Source organism: Bombus vosnesenskii, unplaced genomic scaffold (assembly GCF_011952255.1).
Source record: "Bombus vosnesenskii isolate JDL3184/JDL3185 unplaced genomic scaffold, Bvos_JDL3184-5_v1.1 scf7180000013265, whole genome shotgun sequence".
Taxonomy (NCBI): domain Eukaryota; kingdom Metazoa; phylum Arthropoda; class Insecta; order Hymenoptera; family Apidae; genus Bombus; species Bombus vosnesenskii.
The window spans coordinates 9,098,337-9,114,646 of record NW_022882925.1 but is presented as its reverse complement, the minus strand read 5'-3'; the positions used below and the strand labels follow the sequence as shown (position 1 = coordinate 9,114,646).

General features: G+C 37.5%; 1 protein-coding gene and 1 pseudogene across 1 annotated transcript; both read right to left on the bottom strand.

Moving 5' to 3' along the window:
• Window positions 1-378: 378 nt before the first annotated feature.
• On the bottom strand, window positions 379-3,043 carry LOC117243321 (cytochrome P450 9e2-like). The gene has a single exon (XM_033510685.1). It carries the CDS (start codon window positions 2,795-2,797, stop codon window positions 1,196-1,198), a length of 1,602 nt encoding a protein of 533 aa, XP_033366576.1. The 5' UTR covers window positions 2,798-3,043; the 3' UTR covers window positions 379-1,195.
• Window positions 3,044-4,806: 1,763 nt separating this feature from the next.
• LOC117243325 lies at window positions 4,807-6,607 on the bottom strand (annotated as a pseudogene).
• Between the last annotated feature and the right edge of the window lie 9,703 nt (window positions 6,608-16,310).

Below are 16,310 nucleotides of genomic sequence, written 5' to 3'. Positions count from 1 at the left end.
AATGTACCTTAGGTATAAACACAAAGCTGATCGAAAACTTTAACATCTTTGAACGAAGATATCGTTTTGTTCGCATCGTTCAATGTTCAGGAAAGGCAATCATATATTGAATCTTTTCTCTATCAGAAAGAACTTTGGAGCCCCAGACGGAGGATGCTATCGTTAATTATTTAGTTTACGGTACCTGAAACTTGAAATTTGTGAAACTAGGACGAAGTATGGTATGGACAGTATGGTATTATCTTAAAAACAATAATGTAATCTTATTATAATAAGAATCGATTATAGATTAGAATTATAAATTCTATTTCCCAATACAAACTTGTATTTATTTAGTTTGTTTCTCTGTTTAAACCCAAACTATTCTTATTCCAAATATTAATTTTGTTTAATCATATTATATTATAACAGATACATTTATCTAAATAATAAAAAGTATATAAATGTTAGTATACAGAGAAAATCTCGTAAACACGTATGAAGGAAAAAAAAGCTATAAAACATTGATCGAGTTATTAGATCATTAGATCTGATGTATTAGATCATCCGTCAAGCATTTGGCAAACCAACTGGATAAGAGTACGCTTGTAGAATATTAGTAACGATTATTTTCTATAAATTCTACAAAATCATATTAATCATAAAGATCGTATCAATAGAAAATCATTCGACAAAATACTAAAATCGCTTAAAGTTATGAAAATTTAACGATGTTTTAACACAGTTAAATAAAACAAGATGTACTTCATCTCCGCAAAAGTCACTACGTTCTTCGTTGTTAAATAGAATCATTTTCAACTTGTTGATTTTGAATATAGATATCTAAGAGTGTTTCCCTGTTCGAACCAAAGAGAAATCGTTGACCCGAAACTTTATACAATTCGTATATTTTATGCGTTACAATGAAAATATTATATGAAAGCTTTTTATTTCTCTATACACTTTGAATACCCCAAGTATATGTGTTTTTCACTTTCTTACGCAAAACAAGCATCTCGATTCTTAATACTTCGAAATCAAGTGACGATGCGAATAACTAAATATAAACGTTTGAAGTGACGTGTTCAACTCGAAACCTTCGGTTCTGATTTCTGGTTTACCGTCGATCTTATCGCATTGAATATATCGAAAAAATATACGTAGATATTTTCAAACGAAAGTTCGGAAGATTGATATTACAAACATCGCATATAACTTAATTGTCTGGATGTCTATCAGGAATCTTCTCGATAAACATCGTTTTTCCTGGAACCGTAATTTTCTCGACCTCGCCTTTCTTTATGTTTCTCGGTTGAATGTTAAACCAAAATCCATTCTCTGACGTCATAGCAAATCCTTTCTTGTTCAGTTTCAGCGGTATAGAAGTCTTGGCGCATGGTAAGAGGTTACACTTGGCAAAAATATAGAACAACAAAACTTTCGCCTCCAATATCGCGAATCTGTTACCAATACACATTCTAGGTCCCAATCCAAAGGTAAAGAGCGAACTGGAGTTGAGCATCTGTTTCGCATCGCTGTAGAATCTATCAGGATTGAATTTGTTTGGCTCTGGATAATTCTGTGGATCGCGCTGAATTCCATAAATCGGTATCCATATGCATTCATTTCCTTGAACGATGTAGGGTTTTTTTCCTGGCAAATGTGGCGGTAATTCGAACGGTTTTACGCAAAGTCTATCGACAGCCACGATGGTCGGGTACATCCTAAGACTCTCGAGAATGACAGCGTCCAGATACTTCATGTCGTTGATAGCCTCGTACGTGGCTTCGCCCTTACAATCCTCCAAAACCTGATCGATCTCGTCTTGCAATCTCTTCTGAACTTCCTCATTAATTCCAACCTCGTAAGCAGCGAAGCACATCAGAGTAGAGGTGCTTTCGAATCCACCGAAGAAGAAGACGAACGCCTGGGCAGTCATGTCTTCGATGGTCAAGTCCTTTCCTGGGCCTAATTTCCCTCTCGTTTCCATCATCAGCTGAAGCATATCCGGACGAACGATACCTTTCTCGTCTCTGGTCTTTATCGTAATAGCCACCAAGTCTTGGAAAAAATCCGCGACCTGCTTCCTAATTATCCTGATATTTAACGCTCGAGCTACCCAGGGCAAGCTTCTTACAATGAAAAACTTGATGGATTGCGATCTCCCAAAATGAGTAGCCTCTCTACCGTACACGTAAAATTTGTTCTTCGGGTCCTTTATCGAGTTCACGTTAATGCCAAAGGCACAAGTGGCGATTACGTCGTTGGTATATTTGGTGAACGAATCTTTTAACTCCAAAGTAGTCTGGTCGGCAGGCAAAGAAGCGAAGTAATCGCCGTATTCCTTAGCGCATTCGCGCATTAGTACGAACATCGCCTTCATCTTGCTCGACGTGAAGGCTGGACTCAACGTGTTTCGTACTTCCTTCCATCTATCGCCACGAAGGGCAAATAAATTCTTACCAAACAGGGGATCTCTATCTACGCTATCAAAGGATCTGTGATCTGGAAAATGATCGAAGTTCTTCACGGTGATCGACTTGAGCAGTTCGAGATCTCGAATCATAACTATGGGTGAGGAGAAGTCGAAAAAACCAATGTACTTCGAATCGGGAAACGCCTGGTATATTTTTTCAACCGTCTCGGCGAACGAGATTCGTTGAAGTATGGCCTCCCAAATGCTTCCCAATATCGGGACGTAACTGTAGTAAGGAATCCCGCGTTTCTCAAAGAAATCGTAGGTCCGAGTGAATCTGTAATAAGCTACCGCGATTACGGCGACCACTGCCGCAATTATTGGCCACCAGTTTATTTCCATCGTTATTATTCAACGCTTCTACTGGGTATTCACTGGTATAACACCACACAACCACCTACCAGAAAACTAGATCATTGCTTTTCTTTAAAGAGATTCGACTTTCGATCGGTAATCACGAGAAAAGTTTATGTTCGATTCGATGTTAAAAAAAAGCTTAGAAGCTGTCAACGTATATGGATACTCTCATGTGAGAGAGTGGCCGGAGACGCGATTGAATGATGCGCATGCTAGAGCGCTGCGTGCGTACTGACTGGCTATGACGGGTTGATGTAACTGTTTATAGCCATTGGGCTATTTATGCTAGAGCGTGCAAACATTTGTATTATGTATGTGAGATAATAAGTCTTATCAAATTTCTGTGTATTTCTCCACTGTGTATTCTCTGCATATCTCTGATTTCTAACTACCGTTTAGCGTTGATATTGTAGAAATTATTGGTGATTTAGTCGTCAACTATGCTTTATTAGTTTAGTTTTTATCTGTCTAATAGGTAAATATATCTTATCAAATATAGATGTCCTTCGTGCATTTGTATGTTTATACATTGTTTCGCGTTATTATCGCTTTTTTACTTATTAGACTGCATAAAAATGAGTCATAATCGTCTTTATTTTTATGCCACTATTCCTTTGAAAATTGCTCGACTAGAAAAATTTTCTTAATTACAATTATGCGATGCTATTAGACAATAATGTAAATTAAGATGATCGAAGAAAAAATGGATATTATTTTCGGATAATATTTGAATTTCCTATGCTGTATTTGAAACTTTTCTAGATTTTCTTTCCCAAAGAATTATGATTTAACGTAATATAAAATCGCATAAATTTTGTGAATATGAAATAACGTAGTTAATGCAGGGATTCAGTGAGAATAATCAAACGACGAAAGTATGAAACTTGACGCTATAATATAGAAACCGAAACAATGTCCAAAAGTATATTTAATATATTTTTTTGCCAAAATTTCGTACGTATTATACTGTACAAAAATGAAAGCAAGTAAGGGTACTCTTCGATATACGGCGAAATATGATAAACGTAAAACTTCAAAGTATAAAGAAATCTGCACAATTGTCGTTTCTTTTTTGTCTAATATAATATCCTAATATCAATTCGAATCATTTCATATTTGGCGAAATTAATATCTTGCCAAATCAAACACGTATTTCTTTGTACAAGTTTCCTAAATGTTATTGAAAAATTGAAATTTTTTTTTATATTTTCGAAAAGCGAGATGTTCGGTTCGGAATATACGCGGAAAATTTCATACGGAAATTTGAAATATTAACGAAGTTAAAGATGTACAAAGTCACGTGAGTGCAATTTTAGAAGCCTGTATCCCAAAACTATATTTATGATATTGGTTGTTGTGAAAACTTATTATCCAATTAACTGCAAGTTTTACATACACACATAAAAGTATGTACATTCTTCTATGGGCCCGTAAGAATGGATCGTAAAATCCATTATGTTAAAATTTTTCGCGACAACAACAAAAATTGTATTGTTTCAATTTATCGGTCTTTTAATTATGTATGTGATATGTTGCAATTTTATACGATATACATACCTTTGAGATCGTTTAGGCTTACACGAACATTTTTACCACTTAAGTATAGATATACATATATTAGGTATATATAAGTATACTGCTATCGAACCAGTTAACCATTTTCACTGCTAATAAGTTTTATATATTGTTAGATTTTTCACCGGGACTGTAAATACTTTCAAGATTTCTGTATTCAAGCTTTTGTAAATTACGTCAATCTTATTGATTACCTAAACCTGCACGTTATTTACTTTATGTATACTAATGGATTTCACTCGTGTATACAGATAAATATTTAGTAATATTGTTGCTTATCTGATAAAAATTCGTAATAAAATATACGCTTCAAATTCACATCAAAGAGACCACTCGAACTCAAAAAGATACGCGAAGCAAATCAATTCTAAAGGTACAATACGATTAGTCTTCTTATTCAGAACAACCATTTCTATTCACAATCAAGCTTTCCTTCTTCTCCGGCAATTAAACTCGTTTAAAATTTCTCCCAGCAAATTTCTCTTTATTAATTCGTGCTGCTAACTTGAGATCTAAATATTACGTATTATTTGTATACCTTTACTCCGATATATTTGTTCATTTTATCATTCCACTGATCGATCCATACTGATTCTTCTTAATTCAAAATAATTCACTAATCTCATATAACTTCTTCATTCACAATCTTCCTTCAGCCAGTTCATACTGCCAGATTTTATCAATTTTACCACCTTATAAGATTTTAATAAAATTCAATTCGACGGATTAATTAAACGTTTCTTCGATTAATTAAATGTTTATCGGAACTATCCGTAACCAAAATCCATTCTTCGCCTAAGAAACACTCTTCTCGTCTTCAATTTCATAGGCATCGTCGTCTCGGAACAAACTTCGAGCCAGCAACGGGCAAAAATATGGAACAATGCGACTTTAGCCTTCATTAATGCGAACGTCTTGGCGATACAATTTCTCGGACCCATGCCAAATGGTAAATACGCTCCGCTGTTAACGAGATTACTCTTCTTATCCAAAAATCGATCTGTATCGAAGGTATTCGGTTTCTCAAAATATTTTGAATCGCGTTGGATCGCATAGATCGGCAACCACAGATGAGAACCTTCGTTCATTACGTATGGTTTCACTCCTGGCAGAACTGGAGGTAGTTCGAATGATTTCGAGCATTCTCGATCGGTGATAGGTATAATTGGATACATTCTCAGTGTCTCGATGATCACAGCGTCGAGATATCCTAAACGACTGTTGAATATTTCGAAAGTAAACTCCCTGCTGGAATCGGCCAAAACGCAATCGATTTCAGCATGCAGTCTTTCCTGAACCTCGGGATTCACAGCCACTTCATGAGCAACAAAGCATAATAGTCCGAATGTAGTCTCGAAGTCTCCAAAAAAGAAGATAAATGCTTGGGCAGTGATATCATCAACGGTGAGATCCTTTCCCGAGTCTAATTTACCTTTGGTCTTCATCATCAGCTAAATAAAATCTGGTCTGACTATACCTTTCTCTTCTCTGACTTTGATACTGTCAGGTACCACTTCTTTGAAGAAATCCGTCACTTTTCTGCTTAATAACAAAATCTTCTGGCTAATCCTGGGAATATTTTTATCACGATAAGTTTGAGAATCGTTACGCTGTGAATATCTAAAGTCTCTCTGCCTAAAGTATAAAATTTATTTTTTCGATCGGCCAATGAATCCATCACGATACCAAAAACACACATCGCGAACACGTCGTTGGCATACCTGGTGAAGATGTCCTTCATCTCTACCATGTTCTCATTCGTCGGAAGGGTTGACAAATATTTTACCATGTTTACAGCGGTCTCGGACATCAATTGGAACATGGATCTCATCTTACTGGAGCTGAAGGCTGGAGTGAATACTGACGTTTCTCCATCTATCGTCACGGAGTAGCAGCAGATTACTGCTGAAGAAGCTGTCTATTTGTTCTTGTTTGTTGTTGAAAATAGTCGAAATTTTTTATGGTAATGGATTTGATCAACTCTTCGTCGGGAATCATCAAGACCGGTGTCATTCTGTTGTAGAGTCCCACGTATTTCGCGTCTGGTATCAGGTTATAAATTTCCTGAACCACGTTTGCGAATGACTTTCGCGTTAATATCTACTCCCATGTGCTACCTAGTAGAGCTCTTGTGTGGTAGATCATATGCCTCGAAAGGGTTCCGTGGCCTCAAAAGATAGTATATTCCCAGAATCACGAAAAGAATCGACAGTATTACGAAGAAATTGAGTCAATTTTTCAAGTACAACGGCATTCAAACGTATGGAAATCTGTAAGTTTAAAAGTGCTTTTAAGTTACGTAAACGGTAGAGGATATATGATTCATCGATCAAACGATCGATTGAGTGATTACGAATCCAACGATTCGGTTCGATCATCAGTCGATTACAATAAATATTTAATATAATTGTCGTGTTATTATTTGATAATCATATCGTTCTTAAAATATTGGTAGTAAAGGTGAAAATAAATATTATTGGAATAGTTAAATAGCTTAAACAGCTTTAAATACTTACGAAACACAGTTTGATCCGGTTGGATACATTTCCGAACATCCGTCGTGTCGCTTGCAACAGCGCATACATACATACATACGTATATAACATCTGATCTCAAAATTTACTTTTGTTTACATATACTGATAAATTAGAGCGCGTTGATGATAATCGTTCAAATTTTTATGACGAAAATAATTTTTCAGGCATGTCCTTTAATTTGTTTAGACTAGATGGTAATATCTTTAACGAATATGTACATTCACTTTTACTTTTAACACTTTGACGGCCACTGTCAGTTAAACGTGATGGCACTCTGCCATTTGTTACACGCCGTCACGTTTACGTGATTTCAGATTTTTGCTCAATTTAGTCGGTACTTGCGCATGAGACAAATGATTTCTGTATTTGACAGTGCTTTATTGAAGAGAAAAGATTTACAATGCACGATCTGTGAGTCTGATGATCCAGTGATAGTGAATGGTCAGGAAAGGATAACATCCCGATTTTTTGTAACTGTATGGGATTGTCAGGAAATAAATAAATATAAAATAAAGTAATATCATATGATAAAGACTTAATAATAATGATGGTTCAATGCGAATTTCTCAGAAAGCATGTCATAATAACATATATTGACAAAGTGTTAAAGAACGATGAGAAAGAAACGAAACTATAACTATTATTCAATATCTTCAATTCTTTCTTTTCTTCTTTTTGTTTCATTGACTCCTCTATTATGGTTTCTCATGTTACGAACATTTTAACTTTTAATTCTACATCAAAAAATGAAACAAACGTAGGGACGTAAAATTAAATATTACTCAAGAGTAAGATTACCCGCTTAATCTGGACGAAAATCAGATCAAAATAAAGGCACGTTGTCGTTCTATCGCACTGTCAATAAAAATATTTCTATCGGAATTTAAATAATTTAAACAATTTAAATAAAAATATTTCTATCGCGTGATATTTTATTATTTTAATTCGAGTAGAAATCCAAAACGAAGACATGTCATTCGACCTCGATGAAAATCACACGATCTCTAGAATGAATAATTTCTAAACCGCTACTTTGCAATGGCATATAATTAGGAACTCTTTGTAGATTTTCTTATATAAGTGGCGTATATAGTTACTTCTACAACTATCCAGAGCGAGGGAACAGAGGAAACAAAAGGAATAGTATAGTAATTATTCTCTACCTACGTTGATGATTAATACACTGTTAGTTGATTCTCAAAGCAACGCTTATTGCAATTCGAAAGATGTTCATGTTAAATAACCACGTACAAATTTGATTTTCCTAGTGGTCCATTTTACTCGAAAGTTAAACTCGAAAAACCCGTCTCCGTAATATTACGCAACTGGATATGTATTATGCGTTTAATCTCGCATTATAAATATTAAAACAAAAGTTTTATTGGGAAACAATTTTTTATTTATTTAACAGATTTATTTGAAATTCGCATTGGTTAAGTTATTCGCTTACGAATCTTTTATTCGATTTGCATAATGCTAAACTCTTTTACTCTGATAAAATTTAAAAGACTCCCCGAACAGACATTTCTCGCGATTTCTGACACGAACTTCCTTTCATCCATTGGTGATATCAGTCATCATCGTCCACACATCGCAGTCTCATGCAAATAATTCAGTTAGATGTACCATGTTTCCATTTAACCTGGTTCCGTTCGGTTTAAATAAATGCCAGTGAAAATCTAAATTTATATGCGAGCTTGCCATGGAAATTAATGTAAATTCTATTATACGCGAAATAAGTTGGAAATTGTAACCGTGGTTGAACCTTAATTCCTTAATCTCTCCTGTTTTCTAATATCGCAAGAATTTTATCTTACTACTGTTCCGAAAATACATTCTTTTTATCCATCAGATCGTATCACGATGTAGGTATGATTATTTCGGGTTATCGATATTTCAAAATTCTCCCAAGAAATCGGTCGAAATCCACAATTACGGGATAAAATAAGCACTAAATGGACATCTTTTCAATTGCTAGAATATTGATCAAAGAATTAATTAATCGAACGTACAATTAATTTAATAGCACGCGGAGCTTTCATTTTGCGAAAACAAAACATTTCCGTCTGGCAGGTCGAAAACTTTTGCGCTATACTGTATGCATCCATTTTGAATCCACGGCAGCGTATTCTAAACGCGAGGCATAATCTCTACCGGCTTGATTTTGGCACGTATTCGAAGATGAACACCTACTGATTTCCAACAGCGCAAACGAACCGTCTGAATATGGGAGAATATTGCGTGTAGTCCGATTACGAAGTTGCCTCAACAATATGGACGAGATATGCGTGCGGTAATAACCGAACCAGACGCTTTTGATCTGTTTCGACATTTTCTCGAACCGCTCCACCGGATCCTGACTACCAAACTAAATCGCATCCCTCGTTTCGCAATCGTTTGTTTTCTAAAGCTTCATCGGGGCACCCACCTGTGGACAATTAAAATGTTCCACTCATAAAAGAAAAGATTAGTGTCTCGGGTAGAATTTCAGCAAATACCGGTGCTTTTGTAGGAAATACGCGCACTGTTTCTAGATACGAAGGCTGTCTTAATAAAATATTAAAGTGTGAATTCCTCGTACAACTCTTTCAGTTTCGCGATTTTAACCTCTCTTAAAACGATAAAAAAGGAAAAGAAACAGAGAGATATAAAACGTTTTTTTCCAAGAACTCAAACGTGCATCCACTTTTGCACAAGAAAACGAGCTTTCAGAGCGAAAGTTTGAGACAGGCTTACACAGGCTTTCTGATAAAGGCGAAAACGAGACCAACAGAGATAGAGAGAAAGAAAGAAAGTGGGTGGGTGGATAAGTGAGTGAGTGAATGAGAGGGCCGGGAGAGGGGGGGCAGAGAGAGAAGAGAGAAGGAAAACGAGAAAGGGCTAGAGGAACAAAATTCATTTGGCCAAATTAAACAGAGTTTAGCAATTTGCGCTTAATCCATTTGTCGGGGATCCGGCGTCCGTCAGTCCGTCCGTTTGCTTCATATCTCTCTCTCTCTCTCTTCAACCCTCCTCTTAACGCGACCACCATTATGCACCCTTTCCTTGCCCTTCCAACGTTTCACCTTAGTCCTGTCGATACTAATCCTCCCTTCCCCTCTCTTTCACTGGCTTTCCCTTTCTCGGTTCTAGACCTAGAGAGTAGAGAACTCTGGTCTCGTTCTCTTTGCTTCGCATGATTCGCCGGGTGCCACTTTGAAACCGGGTGTCTCGCAAATTTCCGGCGTGCACAAGGGCCCCGTTAATAAATTGCAGACCAGCCGTTTACGATAGTTGCCACGGAGCGACAACGACAACGTGTAAACGGAAATTTCGTTTGCAGGAAGTGTAAAAGATGAGAATCGGCACTGTGGCGTACGCTGGACATCGTCGCTCTCGATGGAACAACTCTCGCTACGTGTCCTTCCGAGAAAGGTAAAGATTACACTGTTTTCTCAAGCATATAAAACGAATCGGTCTTTAGTAGGTATTTTGTAATGATTGGAACGTCCTCGGGCGTGTTCCGTTTTTCTTTATCAAACCGCAGTCTCGGGACTCGAAATTACTTTTCCTCGAAATCGACTCGCACGAGTTCGAACATTTTTCCGATATTTTAGATTCTCTTTTTCATCTATTCCCATATCTACCTCACTTTAAGAATATTAAACAATTTACGATGAACCTTAGATTATCATTTGATATTAGACGAGATTTCTTTTAAATATATCGTTCTAGGATGGATAATTCTGGCTAGGAGGATTTCGTTAAAAGTTTAGTATTCTTTCGAAACAAAACGTTTCAATTATACGACATATTTTACAATGATATTCGAGTAAAATATTAAACTTTACACAAAAAAATATACGAAACTTTCACAGTTTTCGTGAGACGTTTAAAATCATTTAAGAAAGTCGAACTTGCCTCGTGCTGTGCTCGTGAGATGTTAGAAATCCTTTTACATATCTATTTTGAAAATTTCGAACTTTGTAAGACGAAACGAGGCAGCAAATAAAATTTATAGGAATAGAAGATTAAACAGAGACTAAACTGATTCGTGGGCTGACCTATGGATCGCGTCAGCCTAATTCCTCGAGTACCTCGAACGCAATAAATCTACAAGCAGGACGTAAAGATATATCGTCTCGACTTCCACGCCAAAGTGCGCCGTTTCCTGCCCATCTAAAAGGCAGTCTTTCAACTTCCTGAAGAATCAGATACCTCCCAGTTATTTGTCTTTTAGTTCCGAAAAAAATATCTGGTAAAGCGGATTCTCTAAAATATGTTTAAGACTGCACACGTGTTCAATGACGTTCAGTTTTCAATCATATTATCACAGTAATTAACAAACCTAGTCTTTCCTATTCTTTTTATTAACCATTTAAAAAATTGAGAAATTCATCCCAGTATTCAGTCGAATTATAGTAGAAAGAAAAGTACCTTTTATAATGCACTTTGTTTCAGGTCGATATTTCAAATAGCTTCGGAGACAGAGGACTTGAAAGCGGAGCGTGTACAGCACGAATAGATGAAAAATATCGTGACCCAAATCTTTTTCTGGGAATACGTACGCGGAATAGTAAACAGTAAAAAGACATATGACTTACTATCTGCCATTGCCCACCGTACACGTGTGGACTTTGGGATAGGTCACTTAGAGTGAAGGTGCGACTGAAAGTCCTGTCGACATGAAATAAAAAGCACGTCAAAGAGGAATTTGTACTGACATCTTATTATATCAATTTTATAAAAGAAAGCATTTTTTGTACCAACTTGGAATATAAGAAGTTTAAAGTTTCCACGATTTTAATACATCTCATATAATGCGTTTAATGATCGCGCCGGTACATATCCGTTTTTTGAACGTGCGGTAACTATACGGTGTCAAAATTGCGATTCAAAGTAATATGTAATTAGATTAGACGTAACATCGTACGTATATCACCTCCGGCGACGTAGCTTTTTATTGAAGAAATAATTGCAGGATAATACAATTCTTAAAAATCGTGATATATCAAACCATGTTTGTATTTCATTGGCGCACTACTAAACAGGAACGAGAGGGGGGAGGGGGAGAGAAAAGAGAGAGAGACAACTCAAAGAACTCCATAGCTCGTTCCATAGAACACATTTTATCCTTCTACATTTGTACCCTACGCGAATCGAGTCTTTTAGCTACTGGTTTACATCGCACGAACCGGCTCCTATCTTATTATCATGGAATTGTTTTCAGCCCTCTTTCTCTGTTAGCCTCTCTGTTCCTCCTGCCTACCCTATTTCTCCGTCTCTTTCTTTGTCCCTTGTCATTGTATCCCTATCCCAAGACCATACTGTGTCCTTCTCTCCTCCATTTAGAAAGATACTGGAAGCAAGCACAACGGCGGAGCCAACTTAAGTGTATTGGCAGTTGCGTCCACCTTTTATTTTCATCCAATCGGGCGAGGACCTTTAAGGATCACTCCGTTGGAAACCAGCAGTACAGTGCTCTTCGAACCGAATGTTTCTGGTTTCGGGGACTCGAGAAACTCGGCTCAACTCTTAAATGCATAGATCTTGCCCGTTTTAAAACAGCACTGAAAAAACATCGAAAACCCGTTCTTGCACCACACCCTACTTCCTGCTACGTCGCTCATCGAATATGTATATTGCTTCTTGACGAGTTTTTAAGGAAGCGCTACAAAAGTTTCAATTCAACCTAGATACGCTTTCGTGGCGATTATTCATCGAGTGATTATTCGTTTCGAAGATTTTCTAATGCCTTTTCAATGGTCTGTCATGTAAAGCGCTATATAAAGACGCGCTTACTTTATTCTCAGCTATTTAACAAAATAGTGTACAACGTAAAATGAAAAATTTGTAGCCGAACTATCGTTCCGAATGGTAGAAAGATTCCGACCTTCGATCTAGGAAATATGGTTCATGACGAAGTTCGAATCTGAATTTCTCCGCCTTGCCATCGTTTCCCCTCTCGTCATTGCCTATATCCGGTTGAGATTGGAAAGGACGAAGGTAACTTTCGTCATAAAGATAGAATTTTTAACGATGTTAAATCGAAAAAGTTACCTCCTTGATTTTTATTATCGTCCGATTAATCGTAAAAAGTAGATTGCAAAATTGATCTTGGATATGGCCGATGTTAGAAAATTGATAGAGCACATATATTCCATGTTATTTTCCCTCTATTTCCCAGATTTGCTTATTTTATTCGCAGAGTCTGCAAAATAACGCGCTAACTAAAACAAAAGAACACGTTCTTTTCGCGATTGTTTTTGTGCAATCCAAAGCAGAAGAATGCACCAGTTGCTTCTATTACGAATGAACCGTTTATACCAAACGCTATGAAGCTGTCCTACATCCCGGGAAATTCATTTCATTATTCTCATTTGTTCGAATCAAGTGAATCATCCTTTCCCCCGATGGCATTACGGTTTTGGAGCGAGCCAGAGTGTATCGAGGGTCATCGAATAAATGCTTCACTTTGTTATTGCTGCCGATGCTCTCGTTTTCACGGTGGAAAATTAGTCGGGCACGCGACACACACGCCTGCGTTTCTAACCAAGGCGCGTTTCGATTAATTTTTCCAGCATTACAACCGCGACCTCTTCGCATCGTCTGTAAACCAATACCACGGTCCTCGAACGCGCGCAAGAACAACCGACACTCAACACACACATACACATGACCTATTATCTTCGCCGATTTCCACGGAATTCATGGAGGTTGTATGACGTTCTATTATCAGTTTGCGTCACCGGGAAATTGCATCCCCGTCAGCACGTCCTGTAATCGTGCGCGTTCGCCTGTAACGCGAAGCGTTCCGTGCGTTTTGTAATCGCAGAACGATCATGACGGTGAAACCGATCGGTTGGAAAAACTCGATTGCTACTTTCGCTCGTAGAATCTATGACAAATAGACCAACGAGTTGCCGGGGATTGAAAATGCGCTGCTGTGCCCTCTCTATTCCGAAAATTTACGACGATACTCTGTTTAGTGGAAATTTTACTCGATTAAATTGTTTCTTCGCGCGACTCAAATGATGCGAGTTATGTTGCGTCGCGCTTGAGTTGCTTTAAAAACCAAATGTATCGTTCAAAAAATCAAATTGTAAACTTCTACTGATAATATTGATTCGATCGTGCAGCGAGATGAAACGATAAAAAGGAACGCGCGCGAAAAGATTTCAAACTCGTAAAAACGGTATATCGCGAATGTCGTTCGGCAATAAATATTCACCTCTGTACCTATAATATCCGTGACACGTATTTCACTGTTTTTCCACGTCCATTCGGCCACTGGGGATACTCTAACGGAACGGAGAGAACACGCGATTCGTAGCGTGTCCACGTCCACGCGACTGCAGAAATATTCATATACTCGTGCACCAGGAGCAAAACCTTTCACGGAAGCCTTATTCCAGTACAACAATGTTCCATTAGTTTTATACGTTGTCTGCATGCGTTTATAGGCGCTCGGTGAAAAAGGAACATCGAGGACGAACCTGTCTCGAGAACTATCGCCCTTTCGATCGAATCTCACCGTGTCTACTTTTGATTATTATCCCGTTGCATTTTGTGAACTTCTCGATACAAACGACCAACGCTGTAAAACATTGGATCTAATTTCCTGAAGATCTTTTCTTACAGAACAATTATGGCTTTCAAGAATCCGATTCAAACTCACAGTTCTTTTCCAATGTAAGAAAGAGAGTAAACGATCTGTATCTTATTGATTAAAATCTACAGATTACAGTAGATACTTTACCAGCAAAATACAAAAAAGAAACGAAAAATTTATAAGTTTCAATTTAATTGTTTTTATCAAACAGTGCTTTAAACTCGAGAATTCTTGTTCTTAGGAATTTTCAATGAATAATAAAAATAGAAAATAAGTAATTTCTTCTACATTATATGTACAAATTATTATAATTAAAGAAATAATGCGTAATAACGTATATGTAATTAATAAAAATCGTTTACGGATCGTTGAAAAGTTGCCATAATTCAGAAGAATAAGAAGAAGTAGAAGGAGAAGAAGAAAAAAAGAAGAAAGAAGAGTTCGTCTAGCAAGGATTACTTCAGGCCAGGTTGGCGACGCGTATTCTTGGGGAATTAACACACATTTGCGCTGTTATTGCTTGAGAATACACGTAGTTTGCCTGGTCGTTCACTCCTAAACGTCGCAACGATATCACGAGCTTGTATTATACATAAATGTTTATACGATGTTTATACAGATTTCATACGCGCACCGCGATCGTCCCATCCGCGGGTAACCGCAGAAAAATTGTTACGTCGCGTAACACTCTACCTAGCCGAGGCCACACACCGCAGGCAATATGGCAACCAGATGTCTTCGGATACTCCCAGCGTATCCTCCATAGATTCAAGGACCTTCCATAAATTTCATAGATTTCCTAGAAAAGGTCCTTCAAACGAAACAAACATCTGGTTCGGAGGAATTTCTAGAGACTATTGTCTACCACGGCAAAAAAGGGAAAGTTAGTTTTTGTCACGTACGCTGCAACTTTCCTCCCACTAACCACTTTCTCTCGAGGGCGGTTAAGACCCTTCGTTTAATCAATTAAAAACGAAGCCTATTCCCTCACTCTCCTAAATAACATCGGCACCAACAAATCCGATGGTCCCGTGCGCTCGACACACTCATCCTTAGCTCTCCTCCGAGACAGCATCGTCTTCCAAGAGTACTGTTTTTGCATCCTTCGAACGGTCAACATCCTTCGAGCGGGTATACACACCTGCAGATCACTCAGTCACTCACTCATCTCGTACATACGCACCAGTGTAACTATCCTCGCTATAAGTTGTGGAATAAACGGTGAAATATAACTTACTACTGTGTCATATTCAAATCAACCACCTCTGTTATCCTAACCGAAACAGGGGAACGACTACTTCGCGGCGTCGATTCAACGAATCGTAGCGAGAATTTACGCCTCTCGCTGACGCGTTTTCCTCGCGACCGCGTCTCTCCGCGAACGGTCGTAACAAAAATCATATACGCATTAAGTATTCTTGAGGTGCTACTAACTGTAGTCGAACGCTACCTTGCATGAACCACACACATTTTCCACACAAATTACTGACCATTGCAGCTCACAATATTCACATACATACACATAAAATAAAAGATAAAGAAACCAAAAGCAAAAAAATGTTTAATCTTATACTCGAAGAATTAATTAAGGTAATGTGCAATAATACAAATGATAAATTATGTTTGTCGCGTTAAATAGCTATTTTAATGTTTTCGCTTCCGTTGCCAAAATGATGCTATCCTTGCAAAGTAGTTCTAACCATTTTTAAACACATCTGGGGAGCAGCCTATTCGTTTTCTCAATAGGCATATCCAATCATGCTTTTAAAAGGAACACCTCAGATATCGTAATTGT